This window comes from Anas acuta, chromosome 7 (assembly GCF_963932015.1).
Source record: "Anas acuta chromosome 7, bAnaAcu1.1, whole genome shotgun sequence".
Lineage (NCBI taxonomy): Eukaryota > Metazoa > Chordata > Aves > Anseriformes > Anatidae > Anas > Anas acuta.
The window spans coordinates 16,194,913-16,220,903 of record NC_088985.1 but is presented as its reverse complement, the minus strand read 5'-3'; the positions used below and the strand labels follow the sequence as shown (position 1 = coordinate 16,220,903).

The following is a 25,991-nucleotide window of genomic DNA, read 5'->3' as shown; positions in this document are numbered from 1 at the left end:
CTAGGGAAGATAGTAAAAGAACATGGCAAACAAATAGTGATATTTCCCTTTGTACAATCCCAGCCTACAGTTACTTGAGTAACTGTAAGTCTGTTTGAAGGACTTTGAGTCGCAGGCAGTCTTCATGTTTAATCCCAGGAGATGTTTTTCATGTTTGTTTGTTTGTTTTTTTAATAATAAAACCTTTAAGGATAGAAACGAATGTGTCTTAAGCTGTGTAATTTCTTGAATGAAAACTTTTACGTTGGTAGGTAACAGAGAAATTAAGTAACCCTGTTATACTTAGTCTGTGTAGTTACCAAGTAGTGAGAATAATGAGCCTTTCTTAAGTTAATAACTGAGAAGGATAAACATACTGCAAAGTTAAAATCAATGAGTTAACTTATTTATGCCTTGAAGTAAATCACTTCTGTGCAGGGTAGATGTATGTAATTCTAGTTATGAATAAGGAGATAATTGGTTTATGATAACGCTTTAATGTGTTAATGTACATGTTAAGTCATGGTTGATGAAATAAGTCTGTGATATTGATTATTAATATTATTGACTTTAGGGAGCTTTTTTCCTTCTTAGCAGGCATTTTTTTTGAATCAAGCACTCATTAAGCTTTATTGAAAGGGACAGAGTGACACTGAACTGCACTATGCAGTTCCATGGTGCATTTGTAACTTACAAGAGAAATAGTTACTTTAGATGTGCAATCAGTCATAAACACAGATTGTTAATTTCTGTTAAACTGTATGGTAAGTGTCAAATGGCAACATTTTCTTATATTTCTGTTTTTAAAAGGATTTGTGGAATTTATTCCTGAATGTTTTTCACTTACAGATTATATTTCTCATTTTATAAAATGGTATTTTTACCCTGTTTAAATTGCTTTTTTAACAAGAAGTGCATTGATTAAATCTTGGGTGTGTGCTGTAAGAGGAAACAATCAGTACAGATTTCAGATTTTGGAGTGGTTTTTGCATTCCTTCATTCATCTTTGTCATTCTTGACTCAGTCTATTAGAAGATTAAAATAGCAAATGCTTAGGGATTAGCCGATATCCTTGTTTGTGGTGATTTAGCTGTGGTGGTTTAGACTGAGAGAGAAACAACAGATGGACAAAATCTGAATCACCATTACCTGGAAGAATGTACTTACCAGCCTCTGGCAATGAGAAGAAAGCATCATGCATTCTCATGACATCGGTACAGCATGGCATCAGGGATTCTTACCTCCCTTACAACTTGATGTCCTTGATGATCTCTAAATTTAAGTGCTTCCTTGGGAAGGTTTGTTCCTTCCTGTTTAACAGTGCTTTTATCTTCTATGGATTAAGGGTTTACACTCCTTTGAGATGGTTGAAGACAAGAGAAGTCACTGCCAGTATTGCCTAAGGTGTTGTATGTGTTCAGTTTTCTGATACCTTGTATTAATTGGAAGAGCTTCCAGGCTGCCATGAAAAAGATGATGATCCCACTAGGGAATAAAATGCAATTTCATGGGAAAGTGAAGTTCAGCTACTCTTTTCTCACTACTTCATCTGGTCCCTCACTTTAAACCTTCCACAGTAGTAAACTTTTTGTGTGTCACTTGTCCACTCCATTTTTTTCTTCTAACTGCTCTGAAATTGTTCTTCGTATATAACTTAGTAATAAGTTGGAAAGAAAAATGCATATAGCTCAACCATTAAGTTTCTCTGGTAGGTAGTTAGAACATTTTGAAAAAGATACTAATTCAGTCTTGTATAAGGATTTAATCTGTTTGTTGCGCTGCTATAAAAGGAGTGGGTTCAAGTATGTAGAAATGCTTTTTTCAAGACCAATGGCATTTGGTTATTTCCATCGCATGTATAACTAGTGAAAGAAAAGATTATATTTCAGATGTTTGTGAAGACTTTTCACAGGTGTCAGTTGTCGGCTTTCTGTTTCTCTTTATAAATGAGTTTTATGGCAGTTTTGCCATATCTTCTTTGTAAGAAGTGAGTTAAATGATGTATTGCAAAATTCTAAAAACCGCTGGTGCTTACAAGGCTCTGGTGGTGCTGGCTACATTCTGTTGAACATAAGCATCAGTATTTCTTAAATCTCAAGCTTTAAATATGTTGTGGTTTATTTTATTTTTTTAGGACATCCATCATGTTTGAAATTCTGTCCTGAGTTAACAACAAATGTGAAGGCCTTAAGATGGCAGTGTATTGAATGCAAGACATGCAGTGCATGTAGGATCCAAGGCAAAAATGCAGTAAGTTAGACTGTTCAGTGTTACCTGACTTTTGTTTATCATAGCTCTATACTTAGCACATATGCAAATACAAATCACTGTTGTGCAACCTCTAGCAATGCTGTATTAAGTCTTTTTTTCCTCTTCCTCTTCCTTCCCCCACTCCCCTTCAGGATAACATGCTTTTTTGCGACTCCTGTGATAGAGGGTTCCACATGGAGTGCTGTGACCCACCACTTTCCCGAATGCCAAAAGGTGATAATGAAAATACTTTCGTTCACAGTCTTTTCTCATATTAAGTGACCAAAAGCTCTTAATGATGCTAATTACTTTTGCATTGGTGAACAATATAGTTTCAATCTTGTAAAAGCCAGAATTTTATTTTTTGAGTTTTTTTTTTTTTCCTCTCTGAAACTGTAAAGGTCAGTTGACCAGGTGAATTCACCATGAATTGAGTTCTTGGCCTATTATCGAGAGTGAAGTTTTGCAAAGGCTGTTTAAAATGTTTGGAGTGTATATATTGATGTAGAAATCCTTAAAGCAGGTGAAAAAGACAGCTGCCTCATGTAAGGGTAACTTAAAACACCTGTGTCCTTCAGATTCTCTAGATCTCTGATATATAGCACCTATCATTTCTAGTCTCACATCTTTATGGCGTTCCTTATTTAATCTTAAAATTACACTGCAGATTTTCCAGCTTTTTTTCTTTAAATCTTCTAGTGTTATTTATAAAAGAAAAAAAAAAAAAAACAAAAAAACGCAAACAAACAAAAAGTGTTCAGGTTATCTACTGTTAAAAGGATAACAAATTCAATTTGTGTGTTAAACCAAACATACTTCGTTGTGATCTGATGTTTTCTTCAGCATGCTCTAGACTAGTTAGCTGTGTAATTCACATGTAATTTTTTCCCAACTTAATTTTTTCAAAAGAAATATGTATCTGTAGTGTAAGGAAGAGCAAGTTATTACAGACTTTCTTTTAAGAACCCATTTGCTCACCATCTTTTGTGATCTCTTTTGCAACTTCTTTTTCCCCCTTTCCTTGAGCACTTTGCTGTCAAAAATTTTGAGGTATAGGTAGAAGGGGATCGCTTTTCTTTGTCTACTTCCCCTTCCACCTGTCTTGTTTATGAGAAAACTTTACATACATGGCATATATCTTGGTAGGCACCTGCGAGACAGATTAAATATGTTGTGTACAATTAAACTTTTTTTCCTTTATGTAGGGATGTGGATTTGCCAGGTCTGTAGACCAAAGAAGAAAGGGAGAAAGCTACTTCATGAGAAAGCTGCCCAAATAAGGCGACGATATGCAAAACCTATCGGACGACCGAAAAATAAACTAAAGCAACGAATGTTGTAGGTTTCTCTTATTTATTTATTTATTTATCTATTTATTTATTTATTTATTTTACTGTACTAGAGAAATAAGTTTCAACCAGTTTTTAACTATGTTTCAAATTGGGGAAAGTAAGTTATGAATCTTCTAGTACAGACCTTCTAGTCCAATGGATAATGACTTCTTATTTATAATGGTTAATTTTCACATCTTGTCAAAACCTGGTAGAAAAAACTTCCTGTAAGTTACTTTTCTAGGTCCCAATTTTTTTTTAATACAAGTTGCACCTATACCAAATAGAAATAAAAGTCTGTACAGTAATACATGACACATCTATCTTAATATGTAACTTAAAATAATTGATATACATACAGAGACCATATTAAATCAATAATAAATAATGAATTTACTTATAAATAATTTCAGGCAACTGTTCTGTTCAAAGGCCTGTTCAAATGTAGTATAAAAATTACTTTATTTGTATCAGTTCATAAAACCCATTCCAAAGAGCACAACATGTAAATACTATAGAAGTTCTGTTTTCAGTGGTACTCTAGAAAAAAAAAAAGTGTTTGAATTATGTTGTTAAGCTGCCACTGGTTACTTGGCAAAGAGGCTGCAATTTGTTTTACTTATTAGGAATGTGTTCATCTAATACAAGAGAATGCTGTAATTCTTTTGGCATCTGTCCTTCCAGGGAACACTGTAATTGGGCATCTTAAGGCATGGTTGGAGGGCTTTTTTTTAAAAAAAAAAAAGCAGTTTAAAATGCTGAGTTGTCTTTACACTCAGTCTTAAACAAGAACAGATTCTGTGTTAACTTCAGTAGCATGTTGCCCTCCATTTCATGTTTCTGTCCACATGTGCCTTCCTTCTCTTCCTATTTAAGTTTGTTTGGCTGTTTCAACTCAGCAGCTGAAAGGTTTTCTGCCTCTGTCTACTACTCGTTTTGTCATGTGGCTGTTACCCAACCATTTTTCTCTACAGTCTAAACCTGCCTGGTATACTTCAGAGTTGTGTGTTAGCTGCTGTAAAACCTTGCATTTTGCAGAATAAGAACTTGTGGAGTCAACGTGTAAAAGGGGAAACACATACATATATTAAAAAAAAAAAAAAAAAAAAAAAAAAAGTAAATACTGGCAGTACTCAAGTACAGCATAATAGTCATGTTGATGTACTTGGTAGTGCAGCTTGCTATCTATATATTTATTCTCTTTATGTCAGGATCTCATCTTTCCTTGAGGTCCATGTTCAAAAGTTCTGGGTAGGAACCCTAGGAGGAAGCATGGTACTATATCGAAGTCAAAAATGTAGTTGTAATGGATCATAAGAACATGCTCATAAAGGAAGAATGCATGAAAAACTTTTATTTCTCCCTTCTCTCAACTAAATAAGTATTTAAAAGTCATTGAAATAGCCATACACCTTTCAGTGTTTTTACATGGTGAAATGGCTGTGTTTCCTTGTGTGTGCATCTCCCTCTGTTTATCGCTACACCTTTGTGTTTACCCCTTTGAAAATTCTAAAAACTTGTCCTTGATTTATGCATTCCACAGTGGGTTTAGCAGGAATGTTTGTCTGATACAGTATTTCTGCTTCCCCTCATTCCATATACATGTAAAGGAAAAGTTGGAAAGCTTGTGGGGGTTTTACTGTTAGCTTTTGATGATGAAATTCTGAGCTATGGCTTTTAACGTGAATGCTGTGTTAAAGGATGTTAAAGTCCCTGTAATGTTGGATTATGATTATGAATATAAAGATTTTCTTTTCTTTGTAGCAAATGAACCACATGAGCATGTTAGTTTAGTACTTAGGGAAGTTTTTTTCTTTGTAAAAATACTTGCATTACTATGGGCACACTTCTACTACTACCATGTCTAATCTACATGAAGTAATTTTGTTTTGGAAAAACAATAGTTAGGAGATGGGGTAAGAGCAGAGATGTGTCCTCATAGAATCCTACTTAAGTGATGGTAATGTACAGAAGACAGCAGTGTTGTACATAAATGTGAGCGGTCACATGAAATACAGCAAGATTGGCTAATGCCACTTGATTCTTTTTGTGTAGCACAAAGAATCTGTCGGGTTATCCTAGAATAACCATCTGCCTATTGATTGTCTGTAGGATATCCTTCGCAATTATACTATACAGGCAAATTACTATGTAGGATTAACTAAAAACAGGTGCGTTAGTCACCACTAGTGCCAAAGGCCAGTACATCTGGTAGTGAGAGTAGGTCTTGTTATGGACACAAGCTTATGGCAGCAAAGGATTTGAAAGACTTAAGTTTTTGGTTTTGTTGCCTCTTAAGAGCTACCCAAATGTAAGGATGTGTGAGTAGAAAAGGGCCAGTTCTTAAACTGGTGGGCCGTTGGAGTTCAGCATACCAGATGGTAGCCCCAGGCTCTTTGATCTCTAATTAGAAGTAACCTGTTGGAATTAATTATTTCAGCATCTCAATTAAGAAGGCAAAATCTGTGAAAGAGAACTTTTCACTGCAAAATAAATGAGCTGACTTCAAAGAGCAGGATGGAAAGGGGGAATGGAAGCATTTGATGCAACTATATAGCTCTGTTTGGATTTTTCATTTGATCATGCCTCCTGATATTTATTTCTCTTACTCCAAATAATTTTAAACATTCAGTTTCTATATACTCACTTATTCTCCAGCTTGCCCTTCAGTGTTGTGCATCTCTTTAGTCATTAGCAACCAGCTGAACCTGTACTTCTGCTGTGACAAGTGTTGGCCTTTCACCATGCCCTCTTTCTTCCTAGCATTCAAGTAGCAGTTACCACTCTTCTTTCTTAACATTTTCCATGTTAGGCTTGACTGGTTTGTGGTTTTTCTATAAACATTGCTTGTTCTTGTGGTTTTGATCTTTCTTCTTTATGGTGATTTTTTGTTCCTGTTGTTCAAATATCTAGGAAAAAAAAAAGAGGCCATTTGTTTAAGTTTGTTGTAATGCTCTCCATAAATGAACTCAATTTTCTTTTATGTCTTAGGTGGTAATTTTTATTGCTGTTGTTGACATATGTTATCAAATGAGTGTGGATAAAAAGAGCAGTTTGTTGAAAATCGACTGTATTGCTAACTAATAGACTTTCTCTACAGTTTAAGTAAATGTTTTGATATGCATTAACTTATTTACATTGCATATGAGCATCTTCTTTGTTTATACAATAAATTCTATTGTGATGAAGCCATTACCATGCTCAAGCACAGTGCATTAATATTTTTCTCCAAAGATGCACTTTTCTAACATGCCTGAAAGTAGATGGAGAGGTTGTATACTTGGAAGATCTTGCTATCTGAACAGCATCTGTTCATATGTACAGTGGACTACCTTATTTAAACAGAGAAAAAAAGAAATGCGGTGGGGAGGGGAGAGAAAAAGTTGGATGTTGCATCATAGCATGAATTACTTTAAAAATGCATATGTCCTTAGTTTTTTTTTTAAGATTAAGTACAGTGGCATAAGTAATTTGTATAAAGTATAGTGCTATTTGGCAGTAGCTGTGTCTTTTTAACGCTGATTTTTGTTTTCCAAATTTTTGCATAGGTCTGTAACCAGTGATGAAGGATCCGTGAATGCATTCACAGGAAGGGGGTCACCTGGTAGGGGTCAAAAGACTAAAGTCTGTACCACACCTTCATCTGGTCATGCTGCATCTGTGAAGGATTCAAGCAGCAGATTGCCTGTTACAGACCCCACTCGGCCTGGTGCCACCACCAAAATCACCACCACCTCCACCTACATATCTGCCTCTACACTTAAAGTTAACAAGAAAACCAAAGGGCTTATTGATGGCCTTACTAAGTTTTTTACACCATCACCTGATGGTCGCAGATCACGAGGTGAAATAATAGACTTTTCAAAGCACTATCGTCCAAGGAAAAAGGTCTCTCAGAAACAGTCATGCACTTCTCTTGTGTTGGCTACAGGTACCACACAAAAGCTAAAACCTCCACCTTCTTCACTTCTACCCCCAACCCCCATCTCTGGTCAGAGCCCCAGTTCACAAAAATCCAGCACTTCTACTTCTTCTAACTCTCCCCAGAGTTCTTCCAGTCAGTCAAGCGCACCCTCCTTTAGTAGTCTTCCTAGTAATAGTCAGCTAAAGGGACTCTTTGATGGACTCTCTCATATCTATACTGCTCAGGGACAGTCTCGAAAAAAGGGACACCCAAGCTATGCACCGCCCAAGCGTATGCGTCGTAAACCAGAATTATCTTCTACTTCAAAATCTAATAGCCATTTCTATGGAAAGAAAGAGGTTAGGAGTAGGTTTATTTCTCGTGCCTGTACCTCTGGATGGGGTGTGTCTAGAGGACATGCTTTTAAAGCAATTGCTCACCTCAAGAGAACAACTTTCCTTAAAAAGCACAGGATTCTAGGCAGATTAAAGTATAAAGTGACCCCTCAGATGGGGACCCCCTCACCAGGGAAGGGGAGCTTGGCAGACGGAAGAATTAAACCTGATCAGGATGATGGTAAGCAAAGGTCAAAGCGCCAACCAAACCTGCGTCCCGTCCAAAACCAAAATTCTTATTTTGTCACATAGGTCTTAGCTATTTCTCTTATTCTTACTTCACTTTCATACAAAAGCGACAAAGCTGACCTTTTATCTAATGCTGACTAAACCTCCAAAATGTTATTTCTGACTAATACCACACCACCTTTTTATTATTTTTTGCATCTGTAGTGACATTAGGAGCCCCAAATGCCTTCATGATGTTGCTTATGGCTGTTTAGTACCGCATGAATAGCCACTTCATGCTACTTCCTTGTTCTTCCCCTGCCCTTTCTCTGGCAGTAGTGCTGTCATTATGATTGTGTGCTGTCAGTGCTTATAATGGTGGGCATTTCAATTCATTTCCCTCTGCTCCATTGCTTTTTCATGAACAATTCCATCCTGCTACAGTCTCCACAACACTTGATCTGTACTGCTGTAAACCACCTTTTTAATAATTACTTTTATTTAAGAAAAAAATATACTGGTGACGTTTGAATGTACACTTAGCTTAGCATTGGTCTCCAACTTTTAAGGGAAAGTTTTTCTCTAATTTTTATTATTCAAATAGAATATCCTTGTAGAATATCCCAAAATTTACCAAGTGGCATAGTTTTAATGAGAGAATATATTCCCTTTTATGAGGTTCAAAACTAATTTAGTAGAACCAGACTGTAAAGCCTTAGACAGAAAGACAAGCAAGTAGCAAAAATTGCTTACGCAACTGCATACTACAGAACCAGAAGAGAGGAAAGATTGATTTCTGTTATTTATAATCCCAAATTTAGTCAAAACGGGAAATCATAACAGCTATAACTGCTACAATCCTATTTAGGAGCAACACTTTGGTAAGGCATGTGTAATCTTCATGTCTGTGAATAAACTTTTTGCTGGTTTTAAATAACAGATACTGAAATCAAACTAAGCATCAAACAAGAAAATACAGATGTATTTCTGGTGGGAAGCAAGGACACAGTTACGCAGGAGGATTTGGAAGTATTTAAACAGGCTCGGGAGCTTTCCTTGGAGGTAAGACTATGTTGAATGAAGTTACAGAATCAGAATGGTTTGGGTTGGAAGGGGCCTTAAAGATCATCTAGTTTCAACCCCCTGCCAAGGGCAGGGACACCTTCCAGCAGACCAGGTTGCTTAAAGCCCCATCCAGCTGGGTGTTGAACACTTCCAGGGATGGGACATTCTCAGCTGCTCTAGGCAACACGTTCCAGTACCTCACCACCCTCATAGTAAAGAATTTGTTCCTTATATCTAGCCTAAACCTACAATTTTTTAGCTTAAAGCCATTACCCCTTGTTATATCACTGCACTCCCTCATAAAATGCAGTTACATATGTAAATTAAAACTACTTTCATTCTCATATTCTCTCATTTTTAATAAAATCCTTTTGACTTACTGCGTCATGCTTATTGTAAATATAATTTGGGAGATAGTGTATATGCAGTTAAAGTCTCCTAGATTAGAGACAAGGGCATGGAATGGGTCAGGTAAGTGAGACTTCAGATAGATTTTGAAAGATATCCTTGAGCATTTGGGACACAAGACTACCATTGATTAAACATAGACATTAAGCACAGCTGAAATAATGGTCGTGACTGAGAGGATGATGGTCTGTGAGAATGTGCTTTGATGTCCTGTGCAGAGAAAGCAGCCACTATGAAAACTTAAGCCCCTCCCAACAAATACTGCTTGATAGAAGGCAAGGGGATTTAGTGAGCTCATGACTTTATTTTGCCCCACTATTTAACACACTTTGAGTTTGAATATAGATGACTTCTAGTAGTAAAAATGCTTGAGTTAAATCTGACTAAAACTGTTTATACCAGCTAGTGTTAATGCTCTTCTTTAAGGTACGTACTGGTAATCTAAAGCTTGCTGAGACTGAGCTGGTTTTCTTTACCAAGGAAGCTGGATATGGCAGCTGAATCTTCCTTTTGCAAAAGAGGCTTTTAAATTTCTTTGTCAATGAAATGAGCAAGCCTAGTAGGCTTCTATGTTGCAAGAAGCTCTTCACAAGTCAATCATGAGGAGATTTTGCCCTTCAAGCAACCAGTGTCTTTGAGAACCTGGGTCAGAAGGGAGGTGCGTGTAATGCTTCAACTGCTGCTTTTTATAAAATTGCATAGTAAACCATCATGTCTAGTGCTTTTTCTAGCAATGCAAGTCACTTAATTTGTTTTTCATATTAAAAGTAAAAGAACCGATGTTACTTGCCATAGGTCAATGTGACATCCTTATCACAGTCTGAATTCAGAGTGTGTTAACCAACAAATTCAAATGAAGTTTAAAGAATCAACTTCATGATTAGTTTGTGTTTCCATTTGCTCATGGAAACGGTTTCCATGTCCTCCTCATTTATTTCTTTCACATGCAGTCCAAAAATGTTACGAGACAAGATTGCTGAAATTGGGGGCAATTAAATTACTTATTTTTCCATTTTTATTTTGTTTTTGTATTTAGTCTAGCAGTCATTTTCTGATCAGTTCAATCTCAGTATGTTAGCTGAGAACAGCATATTTTAGTATACTGGGGACAGTTATGAGGTCAAATCCTATGGACCTCCAGAAAGGTTCTGCTGATCCCTCCTCTTTCCTTGTTTTGACAAGATAATGGCTTAGGGGTTGAACCAGGACTGCAGAAAGTCCTTCCACTAGATCCTGCAGAAAAGGATTCAGGCAGTTGTGCCTTTTCTTTAGCTGGGCCATTCATCATCTATTTCTATGTGCTTATTTGTAAGCACTACTGACCTCACTTCATGATTGTGGGTTTGTTTGGCACCTTGAAAGGAATGTTCCCTTTTTATATCTAGCTTTTTGCAAACTCTGTTCTCTGCCTGGGCTGGAAGAATTTAAGCAACATTTGAATACTGTAGGTTTGTCACACTTTCACTGGGTGAAATTGATACAAAGATAAGTTTTTGTTATTGTTGTTGTTTGTTTGTTTGTTTGTTTTTAACTTTTTTTTATAACTAGTATTGTGCTTTTGTTGTACCTGACAGAAAATTGGGTGTAAAAACACTGGTGAAACAAGTGGGCGATACCCCTCAGTGATTGAGTTTGGAAAATATGAGATACAGACCTGGTACTCTTCACCTTACCCACAGGAATATGCAAGGTAACAAGTCATCAAAATCAACATATATTGTTTTGATTTTTTTCTAATGTAATAGTTGTGGTTTACTTCCTTACTTTTCTGAATTGTTTGTAACTTACTCATGTAACTTGAAGAGCAGATATGCTTTTGTAATTATAAGGGAGATCAAGGAGTTGTCTTTCTTTTTCTACTAGTTCTAATCAAAGATGCATTAAAAATGCCATTTTTTCCAGTTCTGCAAAAACATTAACTTTGTAGCATGTATTAGTATTTTCTTTTTAACAACTTCAAACCAGGAATGCCTAACTTGTGGCCATTTAGAGCAGTTAATCTTGTTTGTCATCCAGAAGTTAACTTTCTTCTTTTTTAAGGACCAAGAAATCTGCATATATTAGATAAATAAAGTCAAAGTGAGCCAAGTGTGGCAACAGTGTCCCATTTCTGGCTGCCTGTGCTGGGACACCTCAGTCAGGCAGAGAGCATGAACTAGTATGTGTGCTCAGTAGATCCTGCTGATTTTGGCATGTACTGAAAAAGCATATTTCATGAATCTGTTGGATATGTGGTACACATGGAAATTTGCAGAACTATATGTTCTTCAAGACATCTACTCCAGCAGGCAACTGAGTTACATGGTCTGTTTCAAAAAGCCTTTGCATGGCATTAATGTAAGCTTCCTTTTCTCTCCTTCGCTCTCATTCCTAGGTGTTAGCATCGTGGCATAGTGGGAATGAGGGACGTGTTGTCAATTGATAATACAAAAAACAAGGGCTAAAAAAAAAGTGTAAACAGCATGTTTCCTGTTATTACCAATGCCTTTATAGTGTTAATCTTTATCAGTTACTCTTTTAATCCCTCAATTTATATCATATTATGAGAGAGAGATTTGTTACATCAAGCAAATTAATTCCACATACAGGCATGATAATGAATAATTGTTAGTACAAGACAACAATGAAATATCATTTGTAGGAGGCAGTTCTTGGCCCTAACTGCAGTGGGATTACATCATGGAATGAACACTTCAAACTATTTTTATGTTGTTGATAAACTTTTTTAGAATCCTGTAATTATGCAAACCATGATGATGATCCCAGGATATGCCAGTATCTTCACAGCAGATAGTTTTTCCTCTGCTCTAAAACATTGTGATATAATCCACTGCTCCAATAATTTTAAAATTGAGGTTAATAGCCACAAAACTCATTGGAAAGGAGCAGTTTGTGGTATGTAGAACACTTGTCAGCATTGTCTGATGTGAGGCATATGTGTTACTTGTATCTTGTCTGAACTGAATCCTTCTTGGAAGAATAGTCATCATCTAGGATGCGTTGTTTCGTGGACATAGGTGGAAGGGAGACTTTTCACATATATGGTCTGTTTAGACAGGCTTCTCTGGTTGAGTTAACGTAGGCAAGGGTGGGGGATGATACTCCTACCACAATTGCTTTCCCATTGAAGTATTAGGAAGATAATTGTTTCCTATATATCTTCCCCATATCCAAAGTAAAGAAAATTAAAGGGAAGGAAGTTCTTTGTATTCTGCTGTGTGTCCTCTTTGTCTTTATTGGAAGAAAAAAGATGAAATTTGAGGTATGACTCCAGTGTGCTTGCTTTGATGGAGACCGCAGCGAAAACTTTGGAATGTGGGAAGGGGCAAATCACAGGGATTTACCTAAAGTTGTACCACAAAATAGCTGACCACAGTCACACTCTGTTGAATCAGATTCACTGTGATTGAGCTCCTATCTTTTTTTCTAATAGCTAATGTATATGCTTAATAATTCCCTGTAATGTAGTGATACTTTAATATTATTAAGTCTGTTTTTTAAACTTAAGCAGCATTTACTCAGGGTACCTTATAATAAACTGGGCAAAGAGGAGCATGTGACTTTGTGATAACTTTTATTTTTACCGAACTTAATATTTTTAAAAAATGAAATATTTTTCTATTTTTTCTGCAGACTACCAAAGCTTTACCTGTGTGAATTCTGTCTTAAATACATGAAAAGTAAAAACATTTTGTTAAGGCACTCAAAGAAGTGTGGCTGGTTTCATCCTCCAGCCAATGAAATCTACAGAAGAAATGACCTGTCAGTATTTGAGGTAGGTGTATCCAAGTCTAGATTTCTGAAAGTAATTGTTTGGTAGACATTACAGACCAGGTGTAGAACAGTAGCATGGAGACTTTAACATACTTAAGCACTTCCTCAGAGATTCTTACTGCATTGCAAAAACAAGCCCATCTTCCCTGTCCCGTTCCACCGTGTCAAATTCTGTCATGACTCTTACTTTCTTTATCTGTAATTCATGAATTACTCAGCCTTTTGAGATGCTTTTATAGCATACATCTTAGAATGGACTGCAATGGATGCTCTTTGACTGGATTGCCTTTTCCTTGTCAGAAGAAGTGCCTTCCATCCTTTCATTTCTAACAATTTATACGTTTTGGGTGTAGAGACACTACGAAGCATCAAGTAGGTTCTTCCAAGGTATAAAAGAAAGCAATGCAGCTTGTTACTCACTGTTCTAGAAATACAAATGATAATTAAGTGCTTTTGCCTCCTTCTGGATGTTTGAACATGAAATGTCCTGGTTGGATGATGGAGGTTCACTCCAACTTTGGCCACAACAAATGGCCTTCAGTTTTGAAAGTCCAGAGTTGGGCTTGTGGGTACACAGCCTTTTATAAACTAAATTATTTTCCTGGGGGACTACTTCTTTAAGAGTATTGGAAAGTTTAAGGATATCTTGAACAGCAGAAATCTTGTATGTCACATACGTTTAATAACTGCAGGCATGCTACACATTAACCTGCACGTGGCTGTTTCTCAAGAGTTGTTACCAGTCACATTAAGAGAACAGACTGTCAGGGTTACTAGGACTTGTTTTTCAACAACAGAACAGCTTCAATAGTAAGATGAATATGTTGCCAACTTCTTTTTAATTGTAGGTATTACAGGTTCTACTTGAAACTTGTGTTTACATATTGTATAAATGTCTATTGTGCCTGATAATTGCCATTGTCTGATCAAACAATCGTAGATACAGTTTTGGAGTCCTTAAATGAAAATCTTGAAGTTTGGTTCATTAACCTATTTGTTTTTATGCTATTAAAGAAAATTAGCTATCTGCATCACGATTGTTTCCTTCCTGTCTTGAGCAATTTCTCTAAATACTGTAGATTTGCTGGCAAAAGACTTAAGTTGTAAACAGGCTTAATTCTTTTTCTATTAAAAACAGAAATTGTCCTGTCATTCTAGAATAATTAACCTTTTCTCTGTTTAGCAGGTGTTAAGACTTGTGCAGCATACAGCAATAGGCAAATTCTGCTTTCCAGTTTGTTTTATTTTTGTTAGTTACTGCCAACACATGAATAAAAAGTTCTTAAAAAAATAAAGTAAAATACAGCTCTGGGTGGGGAGGAAACCACACACACACACAAAACACATGGAAAACAAGATGCATGTGAAAGGAATGTCCGGACTTTTTCTCCACTGCTCTTACCCCTTTCTCTGAGGTACTTCAATAAGCACCTACATTAAGACTTCTGAAATAGCTGTTCTTATTTCAAAGGTTAGCTTCTATTATTATTCTGATAACTGTAGAAACTTACTCATCAGATCATGTCTTTCCTCATAGGTACTTTAATGAACTTTGTGCATCCATTTTCTGTTTGGCAGGATAAAGGGTTTGTGGTTTCCTTTGTGTTCTCTGTTTTCTAGAGAAATATAAATGACTTTGGCATTTAAGATTTATGTACCCCTGCTCAGAGCATGACTTTGACAGATTTGAGAGAAGGCTTTGACACAGTTTACTACTACATTGTAGCCAAGGAAGTTTGACAGATGCTTCCTTTTGGAGTTTTAGTCTTTTTTTTTCTTTTTTCTTTTTCTTTCTACTTCTGTTTGAAGCTGATGAACAAGCTGTGTTTGCCTGCCGTTTAAGGAGTCTTTTTGCATTTCTGTACAGACGTTCTTGCTGAAAACGATATCTTACATAATTTGGGTTTTCAGACTTGTGGCTTATTCAGTGATGATTTTTACTTGGTTGATGTTCTCCTTAATTTGCATGCTTGCTACTAAACATGAAAAGAAGGAAAAAAATGGACAATGGAGTGAGTTGCATGAGAGCTTAGTGTACTTGATACATTCTCAAGTGCTATATGAAGTTTATTCTAATGCATTTATTAGCCGTAGCTGTCCATTAATTGTTCTTTCTTTAATCCAGATAACACAAGTATTATACAGCAGTAACCTTGAAGTCCCTAAATAGATCCAAAAGGTTGGGAGTTTACTCAGTTTTATAACTAGGATTCTAACTAGAAACGAAGTAGAACATGATTTCTTTTTCAGCACTGTGTGCATACCATTTGGCTGTCTCTGTGAATGAAATATAAACAATGACTTTATCAAAGAACATCAGTACAAGCAAACCTTTCCATTAAGATTATTTCAAAAAGACTGTTGCCTTTGAACCCTCCCTTTCAAGGAGTGACTAATTGATCGAGGAATTCTGCATGTATGTCTGGCTTTTCTGTAGCTGTCTGCATCACAGCTTGACTCTTTACACTCATAACATACCTAGACTAATTGTAGCACTTAGCCTGAAAATTTACTTCTCTTGCTCAGTAGTGTTTTAGTCTAGCATAGAATTTTTGTCTTGTCTAATTTATTCAAAACATAGCTATGTTTGATACAAAATCAGCAGCCTGTTCATTGGACTTACACCTTATAGATTCAATGTAATGAGCTTCGTTGTCTTTGATTTTATTTATTTATTTATTTTTGGTGTGTGTGCTCGACACCGCAGCCTTCTTGCAAATCAGTTTAATGTAACTTTGAATAGCACATTTTTGCTGTCTGCCAGTCATGTTCATTTTGTCTCAAGAAGTAAGTGAAAGAGGTAAGTCTTACTTGAACAATTAAAAAGTAAAGTTACTTTGTTTAATAAAACCAGATCCTCAGAGGATACTTACAAATGCAAAGTAATTAGTACTAGTTCAATAATTCTTATCTAACAAGAAGCAGGGGCATCTTCTCTTGACTTTTTTTTTTTGTAATGCTACCTTTTTCATGTTTCCTTCTAGGATATGGTTGATTCAAGAAGCTGTTTTGTTCTAACATACTGGTGGCTTTGGAAGTAACTTCATCTGTCTTGCTTTCTAGGTTGATGGAAACGTGAGCAAAATTTATTGTCAGAACCTTTGTTTGTTAGCTAAGCTCTTTCTGGACCACAAAACCTTGTATTATGATGTTGAACCATTCCTCTTCTATGTCCTTACAAAAAATGATGAGAAAGGATGCCATTTAGTTGGATATTTCTCAAAGGTAAAGGATAATATGTATATATTTTAAACATTTATACTTTCCCACTATCTTTTGCGTCAACAGCAAAGATGATTTTGGCTCAGAAACTTATAATTCTCTCTATGGATCTCAAATGGAATGTACATATTTGTCCCAAATCTACTACTACTATCTTTGAGAAAAAAAAATGATGCAAGTTGAGAAATTGTATGTGCAATCAGCCATATGCATTGTTACTTTTTGTTGTTGTTGTTGAATGTGTTGTGGTTTATATTGTACAGTTGAAAAATTCAATTTTTTTCCTCCCCATCAGTTTTGTAATAATATACTAAGTCTAACTTCTGAAAGTGCTAAGTATTTGAAATTATGTTCATTTCCATGTGTTTTCATGGCTGCACTGGTAAGCAGTTCAAGCTGTCTATTTAGATATAAACAGTTGGCTGTTTTCATCTTTGTTTCTCTCTTGCGTAGAGTCTAATCTAATGAAGTTACTTAGTGCACAGAGCATAAGAACACAAGCCTAACTTTTATGGTGGATGTCTCTTTTAGAGTAGATGTCTGTTGCTTGTGGCTTTGCTTGGAATTTTAAAACAGTAGTTGTTGCTGTAGACCAAAAATATTTCTGTGGACTGTCATGACAAATGCTAACAAAAATAATGGTGAAAGATAATCAGATATGCCTGCAACTAGAAAAGCATTCAGCTGTCTACTTGTCTGTAAGAATTTTGATCAATTGGTATATAGTTACTTAGAAATGCAATACTTGGTGGTCTCTAGCATCACCTCCTCCCTCAGTATGTAATTTCCTTTATTTAAAAAATCATTTATATGAAAATGCTAACTTTAAGAAGTCTAAAAATTATATCAGAGTACCTGCATGCTGCGCAACATTCTCTGGGGTTTCTGTCTTCTGAGATGTGGGTCTTGTTGAGATTTGAAAAACAGACTGATAGGCACAATTTACTCCATCTTATGTTAGCTAGAAGTTCTTGTGGAATCCAAACATGTCAACTCATTATTGGCAAGCATTTATCTAATAGGTTTAGATACCGCAGGTGTCCAGATTAATCTCTCCTGATATTTCTTCTGAATGACTATTCAGCAAGGATGCATTTTGTTTCCTCACTCTACCCCTATTGCTTCGCCCAGTCTGTTTGTCCATTTTGATGATCACAAATGCTTTCACTACCATAATTTAAGAAAAAATGTTAAAGTCATATCCAAATTTCACTTAAGTACTTAATTTGTGTTGTGTCGTCCTGTCCCCCCACCCTTTTTTTTCCAAGCGTGTGTTTGTATATGTGTTCTTGCTGGCAGATGTGCTCTGGCTTTGCTTGCCTGAGTACAAATATGTTGGCAGGATGTGTAGTTCATACTAGCTGTGGTCTTGAGAGTTTGGGATCCTGAACAGAGTTTGGAAACCCATGCAGAAAAAAAATAATACTTCAGGATTCATTATACCATAGAAAATAAGAAACCTACAGAAATACGACATGGTTATCTATTCTCATGTCTGAAGAAATGTTTGGAAATCAGGCTTGTGGTCCTGTCGGTGTCATCACTGATCTGGTGTCATCTTATGTGTGGAAGCTGAAATAATAGGTGGTATTTTAAACTGCCAGTGTGCTGGCCCTACTTGTTGTTGGTTATGCTGACCTGGATATCTTTAGTTGATTTATTTGGTCTTCGTCAAAACTACCTAGTGCGGATTTTTTGTTTTCTCTGTAATCTTTTAAAGGTAACAACACTTTAAGGATCTTCCTTTTTATCAGTAAACTCTAAAGGAACTAAAGCCTAAAAGCTGTATTGTTAGAGCAGCTTCCTAGTTAAGGTTCTTCCTTCTGTTGTTTTAAACAGTCAGTATAATATTTGCATCCACTGCCTATGTCATATGAATTCACTTTGTCTGAAAGAGCTCTGAATTTGGAGCGTTCTGCCTTCATTTGGATTCAGGTGAGAAGCTTTGAAAGAGTTAGCATGACTTAGTTTTGTGGATATAGGTTGTTTCCCCCAATATTCATTCAAAGAAGACAAAGGTGGAAACCAGCAAGCAGTCAGTGTAGCAATTGCAGAAAAAGCAACTTCACCATGTGTATGGATGTTATTTTCCTCTTTTATATCCTTGAGAGAAAGGTCAGTGAAGCATGAAAATATCTCCCTTTTCCCTGTTCTCCTCCTTTATTGTGCTTAACCTTCATTATGCTGTTTAGACAATGTATTTAATTTTAAAGGTGCTGAGTAGTTAACTAGTAAAAATAAATATTTTGAAGGGTATGTTTGATTGATATTTCCTTCTTATAATTAAATATTAACATTGAATTATTCGACTTTGGTACTGACCCCAGGCATCTGTTCACCTTATTGGGATATTTTAAAAGGATAGTAGTGGCAGGTGCAGGCAATTGCCCACTTCAGCACTGCTTTGACATACTTGATCTGTTTCTCCTTCCCTCAGGAAAAGCTTTGCCAGCAGAAGTACAATGTCTCCTGCATAATGATCATGCCCCAATACCAAAGGCAAGGATTTGGAAGGTTTCTTATTGATTTCAGTAAGTGAAGTGTTTTGTTTACATTTGTGATCCAAGGAGCTGATGGTTATTGTAAAAAATGGTAACATGTAAAACTTTATTTAACTTGCTTTGTTTTTTGTCAATAGATGATGGGATTTCTGTTTATATTTACATAGGATAGAAAAGCTCCCTGAAGTGAATAACTTACTGCTGCTCTGTTATTGTACTCCAGGAAATTGAGAATGGATCTCTCAGCAGTGTAATATTAGCTCACAAAGCTATTACCCCGAATGAATTGTCTAAATTTCTTTCCATTTTGCCTTGCTCATTAGTATAAAAAGAGGCAATTATTTGTGATTAAAGCTTAAGAAGATACTAGTCCAAGGCTTTCTCTACATTCTAATATTTCTAACTTACGTCTTCCTTTAGCTAAAGAACTGTTTTTGCTGAAGAATTGCCACATAGAATGTATTTTGGTTTTTGTCTTAAAATGCATGACTTTACCTTAGTGGAAATTGTTACGGAAAAGTGTAGGTGTTCATGGTTGTTCTTGCTGATTTATTTTGCTGAGCTGTTGATTTGACTTGTTTGAAAGCTTTAGGAACAATTGTTTAAATATAGATTTGTTAGCCCCCAAACCTTAAAGCTGTAGTGAAACTTCAAACAAAATTATCCAAGGAAATGTCTCGGCTTAATGGCCGAGATTACTGAAATTACTGAATCCAACTTGCTACTATAATTTAAAGGGAGGATGTTAAGGAATTTGTGTGCATTGTCTGTGATTAGAGAAATGGTAAATATAGTTTTCACTAATACTTGTGATTTTTAAAGTGCTTTAGAATTACATGACAATAGAGATAGTTAAGATAATAGGATTCCTGCCCAGAAGGTGTGTGCAAGAAAATAAAATGCAAATAAAAATACGTTGCAGTATAACAGCAGGACAAAGACAATAACTTGTAACTGTAGAATTTTCAAGTTCTGAGTCTTCAAGTGTGCTCCCCAGCATGACTATGTTAGGGTTAATAAACATACTTAGTATTTCTCTTCGTTCTGTGGCTTTTTAACAGTTTTCACTATACCCCTGTGAGTTAGGTAAGGTTGGTCTTGGACCACTTAATCTACCATTGAAATGCAGCCATCACTGGAGTGGAACACAACAGCTGTTCCATTGTGTGCATTCTGCAGCATTTTAGGAAAGGCAGTGAGAAATACCACATGCTAGAACTGCAGAGTGAATTTAAGCTTTTTACTGAGGCCGAAATTGGTCCTTACCTGAGGATTAGCATCTCCTCATGCAAAAGGAGATAGGGAACTCTTACTGGGCACAAGTGGTAAGTACTTCTAGGCCTTTTCTTTGTTTTGTACTTCGGTACAAAAAGAAAAAAAAAAGTCCAAATCACTCTTAACAAACATCTTTCTGGTTGAGTATTGTCATAGCACTGGAGTTGTGCATACAAAACTGGTGGCACAGCTCTGAAACCTGTGGATTCCACAGAAAGTTTGGATTCATACGTACTGCGTCACTGTGGATCCCCATGCTCTGTTATTCTGCCACGTGCTACTTAATCTGGAGAAATTGGTAGTGTGTTCTGTTACTCTTACCTGCCTGTAAAAATCTGGAAGCACATCAGGCTACTTGAGCTGTTATGATTTCTGTGATGTCTTGCAATGTTATGTAGTGGTATAATTAGGTTGAACCTTGTCTGGTGCTGTCTTTATGCCTTTCGTCTTAGCAAATGTGATCAGATCACAGCTGCAGGCTACAGCTGAATACATGTTGGACGTAGTCCAGAGACCAGTTTTAGCTTCTCCTGTGGCTGAGCAAACATGCAGTCCAGTCCTTCAGTGCTTTTCCACAGTGCCTTCCCTCTTTTTTTCTGGACAAGAGGTTCCCTTAACTGACTTAACTGAGTCATAGAGCTGCTAGTGGCTGTCTTTTCCTAAGTGTAGAGAGGAAGCAAGTCTTGTTTTCTTCAGTTGCATTTATATCCTTTTGCAGGATTGAGGCTGAATGTCAATGAACAGAGCAGCCATAGCCTCATCCAGATTAATAAACCCAAAATGTATCTCAAAAACAAACAAACAAAAAAAACAAACAAAAAAAACACCCAAAATCTTTTTTTTTTTTTTTTTAATAATTTTACTTTCACCTCTTCTGTTGTAGCTGATGTCTAACTGTTGTCTTTTTTTTGTGCTTCACCCTTCCTGCCCAGTTCTGGTCTTCTGAGAAAACTGTTCTAACATGCCTGAGAATATGGGATATAGCCAAACCCAGTTATTATTTGAAATTTACATAGATCAAGTTTCAAATAATTAAATAAAAAATTGCCGGTAACTTTATCTTTAACTTTAGATTGTCATATTTTCATAAACTTATCAGAAGATAAATTTTATGCTCGAAATGTTAAGTCTTCATTTATCATGCAGGTAACACGTCTGAGTTCTGCGTTTTGACTTTTGTGAGGCAGTCACTGAAGCTTGTTGACTTGTTTTAATAACAGTACCTAAAACAAATTTTAGTCTAACATAATAAAAATGTTACTGTTGAGCAAGTAATTTTTCAGAAAGTGATAGCTACAAGCCGCAAAGCTCTCAAGAACTTTGTGCAAGCAGTCAACTGCTCATATTACTTTGTATATAGATGTAGACATTTGACAGTTGGAAAGGCTGTAAAGAACACTGCCTTAAGCCGCTATGCAACTCCTGCTTTGTCAGCAGTATGGTGAAAATGTAGTTTGTGGTACAAAGCTATCTTTTTTTTTGGTAAGTGAAATGTATTTGTTCTGATTGTGATGCATTCTTTTTTCTTGAACAAATTTCATCTTTGCAGATGAGTCAGTATGGTCTTCCTCTAACTTGCAAGGGAAACATCAATTATTTTGCAAAAAGAAAATAAGCATTTGTCTGTCCCTTGAATTTTCAACTTTTTTTTTTTTTGATAATTGTTTTTAAACTTACTTGTATTCAAATAGAAACTGATAATGCTATTTCTTACTCCATAGACACAAACATAAAGATTTTTGTAAGCTCTGTCTATCGCTTCATGAATCTATAATTTCATGGGGAAAAAAAAATTCTAGGAAGAGTACTTGAACTTTTGTGAGATGAAAGTATACTGTGAAATGTCTGAGTTGTCTAGCCTGATTGTTTTCAGCAAACATTTAATGTGTAGTGTTTTCTGTATCTAAATTGGTTGTTTAAATAGAAATTTTATTTTTAAAAATACAATATATGCACGTGTATCTGCTATGTTTTTTAAAGCCTGGTAAGATTTTTTAATTTGTATGGAAGTTACTTGTTTTGACTGTGATAGAAATTTGTTGGGTTGTTAGAAATGGGTTTAAAACAAACAAACAAACAAAAAACCCACAAGCTTAATTCTAAATACTTAATACTTTAAACTGTTGATATAACATCGCATACTTGATATTATGTGATCTTGTTTAATTCCCTTTACTGTAAGATAAAATTAGTTTGACCTACTTAATTTCTCTAGAATCATGTCTAATTTGAAGACAATAGTCTGCATGAAGTCTATATTTTGTCTACACTGAGTATACTATATTAAATATTCTTTTATAACACTCTGATTAATTCAAATAAGAAAGTAATTTTTATTGGAAGCGTATCTGCATATGTGAAAGTATTTCCTGGAAAAGGAGGGGGTCTTAATTTGCTTGTTTTATTTAATACCTTCCTGCCTTTTTTTTTTTTTTTTTTTTTTTTTTTTACAGGATGGATATTTGTTGCCAAACATTTTTATTTTTTTTTTAGTTTTGTTATTTTTTGTATTCTGTGGGGCTGACTGAATTATGATCGCAGCACTGTACCTGAGGGAGAATAATTAATAGATGAATCTTCTGTAGTTGCTGTAAATTAAGTTTCAGTCAGGTAGTTTGTAGTTTAACTTGATCCAGAAATAAACGGAGAGCAGTAAAATAAAAGAGCAGGCTTTTAATGCATAAGATCCCAATCTGGATTTGTTTCACTTTATATCCGTGTATGAGTCCACATGAAGCGATAACACAGCTATTGCTCCTATCATGAGAATTATATATACTTGTATTTGCGCAAGTCTTTGTGTGTCTTACATGAGTTCAGCCTATGTTACCGTTGTGGTTTTGGCAGTGCAAGTACTGATACTGCTGTCTAGTTGCTGCCCCTTTCCAAGCGGTCCCTTTTTTTTTTTTTTTAATACTTGAGCATATACTTTTTTTGTTTAATACTTCTCTATGCCAGAAGTTTTTCTTAATTGACTTGAGATCTCAAGAGTCTAAAATCCTTTGTATACTTTTTGTTTCTATACGTTAAGATGCAGTGCCAAAAAACCTTACTATTTCTTTATTTTTTGTATCTAATAGATAAAATTCAATATTGCTGGAGTACAATACTGTGGTATTTCATATTTGTTTAATGAATGTTTTACCTAAGTTTAAAGTAATCTTTGGATGCATGCTTACTCATTAAACTCAGCTCTTGCTGGTCCCATGTTTTTGCTTACTGGATTGCAGTTTTCATGCTGGAGGACCCAGTGCACTTAATACAACAGCAGTTGGAAGAAAAAAATGCACCTAACAATATTAGGATAAACTTGTCTAAATGTGCAGGCTTGCATGTTGACAGTTCATTTGCATCACAGGAACAGTTGGATTCAATGCCCAGGAGCAAAGTCCTTGATAGCCTTTTGTTATTTATCTTGAGGGTGTTTCTGGTCCAGTTGATTTGTAGCAGTTTCTTCCTCCCTATCAGAATTCCTTCTTTTCATTCGGTTTGTCTTCATGAAATGATTTTTCTTGTTTGAGAGAATAAACTTGCTTTAATATTGTAGTGATTCTGCTTGGGTTACATGCATGTTCTTTGTTTTGTGTGTGTTGTTTCATTCTTTATGTATATTTGGGAAGGTCAGTGCTGACTCTTTGACCTTTTGTACCATTTATTGCATGCAGCTGTAATACCTCTAAATAAAGTTATTTTTTCATTAGCTTGAGCTAACTCCTGGTTCCCTTCTGGGAGGTTAGGAGTCCATGACAGGGAAAGACCAATTCAAGCCTTGCAATGGAAGAGAAGAAAAACAGAAAAACCCTGCAGAACTTATATTACTTGGTGTTCTGTTCTGGTACAAGAAAAAAGGCTCCATTAATGTCCTTGTTTGCTTGTTTCCCTCAATCTGGTATCTGTTTCTTGATCTAGTATTTTTAGTTTTGTTACATACAAATAGCTGAGTAAATCTCAAGTCCTCACTTGCAGAAGCAGCAAAGTACCAGCAGTAGCAGCACTTGTGGAACAGTAATGTATATCGCTAGGGAAGGCACATTTCCAAAGGAGGTCAGGAAGAAAAATTTGGCTCTACAAGAGAAAACAGTCTGTTAATGAAAAGAAACTAATCATGTCTTTACTCTTAAATGCTTTTCATGAGTGAACACCAGAGCAATTGATGAAGGAGGTCAGTACCACTACTCTTGTTTATAAACTGGTAACTGAGAGAGATGTCCACTTTTTTGCTCAAAGCATTTAGGTTTGTGTCAACGTTCATTAGGATTTTGTGCTTCTCAGTAGGAGGTAGCTAAGCAGAGGCCTGCGTATGAGACTTGTTAGAGTGGTGTATCCATTTGTCATTTACAGCTTTGAAAAACTTGAGTGCAGATCTGGAATTACAGCCTGTTTTTTTTATCTCAGTTCTCCTGTCTTCTCTGCTGCGAATTCCTGCAGTGGTTTGGGGGCTTCCATGTGTAAATGCTGAATCAGTGAAATATTCTGGGCTAAAAGGGAGTAAGGACTGATGTCCCTGAAGATGTTCGTTTAAACTCAAATCGCTTACTGAGCCTGTACATACGTTCACTGAGAAGTAAGTGATGATGATGAGATAGTGGATAGACCCCGGGGAACATAGATCCTTTCCTAAAGTGCACTCTTAAATTCTTTTCAGTTTATGCACTTGTTTCAGAAGATTTGCATCTCTGGAAGCGTGAAAGGCCTTCATTGCTTAGGGCTTAGTCATGTAGAAGTGGTGAGCATTGTGGAACCAGTCCAGAAAATTACTTTAAGCACAAAAGGTATCCCAGAAAAATGGACACTTAACGCAAACCTGTCTTAATGATGAAGGAGACAGTGGGTTTACTTCTTTGAGGTGCTTATTGCCGGCAGTTTTGAGACAATTTTGAAATTATCTAAAAACTGCATTGCATGAAACCTAGGATAGTTTTCAAGCACATGAGTTTAAGGAGATTGGGAGGAGTATGCTCTTTTCTTCTGGTCTTCAGTGCAATTTTCTTCTCCTAGCAAGGTTGGTAAAGAGCTGGTCTAGCCTATAAAAAGTGAGGTTTTCCATACGTGTTAGCATCAGTAGAGGGGGAGCCTTTGGAAGGGCGACACTTTGTTTCCTGAAGGGCTTTCATTTTTCAGTAGGAAGATAGAATGAGGCAAATGACCACAGTTAACACAATATGGAAATGTTGTATCTAAGAATACTTGAACACAATAAGCAATACCGGACTATTAACAGGAACACTAAAAGGGCAAAGGAAAGCACAAGTAATAAAAGTTTTATTTTGAGTTATGAATTCACATATCTTTGCTGCATCTATATAGCCCTAGCCTGTGGTGTTTGTTTTAATTAGCCGTGTAGACTTAGCTTATAGGAGCAGGTTGAGGGGGTATCAGATTTAAAACTCAGTGTTCAATTGGAAGTGAGGCATAGGACCTGAAGTGACTAACCTTATGTTGTCTATAATTATTCATAAATTAACTTCTGGAAACAAAGCAGGGGGTGGTGGGTGGTGGTGGAATAGTAAAGACGGCTTCTGTAATGAAGCGTATCTATTACCAGAGGTGAGATGTGGTATGTTCATGTGTATGACATCTGAGTGCTGGTACCTGCTGAGAACCACTTCTAATACCTGTGCTGCTTAGAGCTCAGTCAAAGCTGCTGTGGGTTGTAAGTGGTTGGATATACTTTATTGGTGTGGTTTATATAGAGTTGATGGTGTAAATCTCTTGACCT

General features: G+C 36.1%; 1 protein-coding gene across 8 annotated transcripts in view; it reads left to right on the top strand.

Moving 5' to 3' along the window:
- KAT6B (lysine acetyltransferase 6B) overlaps positions 1-25,991 on the top strand; it is a 111,508-nt gene that overhangs the window by 61,367 nt on the left and 24,150 nt on the right. For 5 of the 8 annotated variants that reach the window (XM_068687764.1, XM_068687761.1, XM_068687759.1 and 2 more), the window contains 9 exons: positions 2,114-2,229; positions 2,382-2,463; positions 3,435-3,567; positions 7,109-8,040; positions 8,968-9,089; positions 11,075-11,190; positions 13,134-13,275; positions 16,338-16,499; positions 18,934-19,027. In XM_068687764.1, the coding sequence (XP_068543865.1) occupies positions 2,114-2,229; positions 2,382-2,463; positions 3,435-3,567; positions 7,109-8,040; positions 8,968-9,089; positions 11,075-11,190; positions 13,134-13,275; positions 16,338-16,499; positions 18,934-19,027 (1,899 nt within the window). Of the gene's footprint in view, positions 1-2,113; positions 2,230-2,381; positions 2,464-3,434; positions 3,568-7,108; positions 8,041-8,967; positions 9,090-11,074; positions 11,191-13,133; positions 13,276-16,337; positions 16,500-18,933; positions 19,028-25,991 lie in introns of those variants that run through there. The other 3 variants (XM_068687766.1, XM_068687765.1, XM_068687767.1) reach the window with 3 other exon arrangements.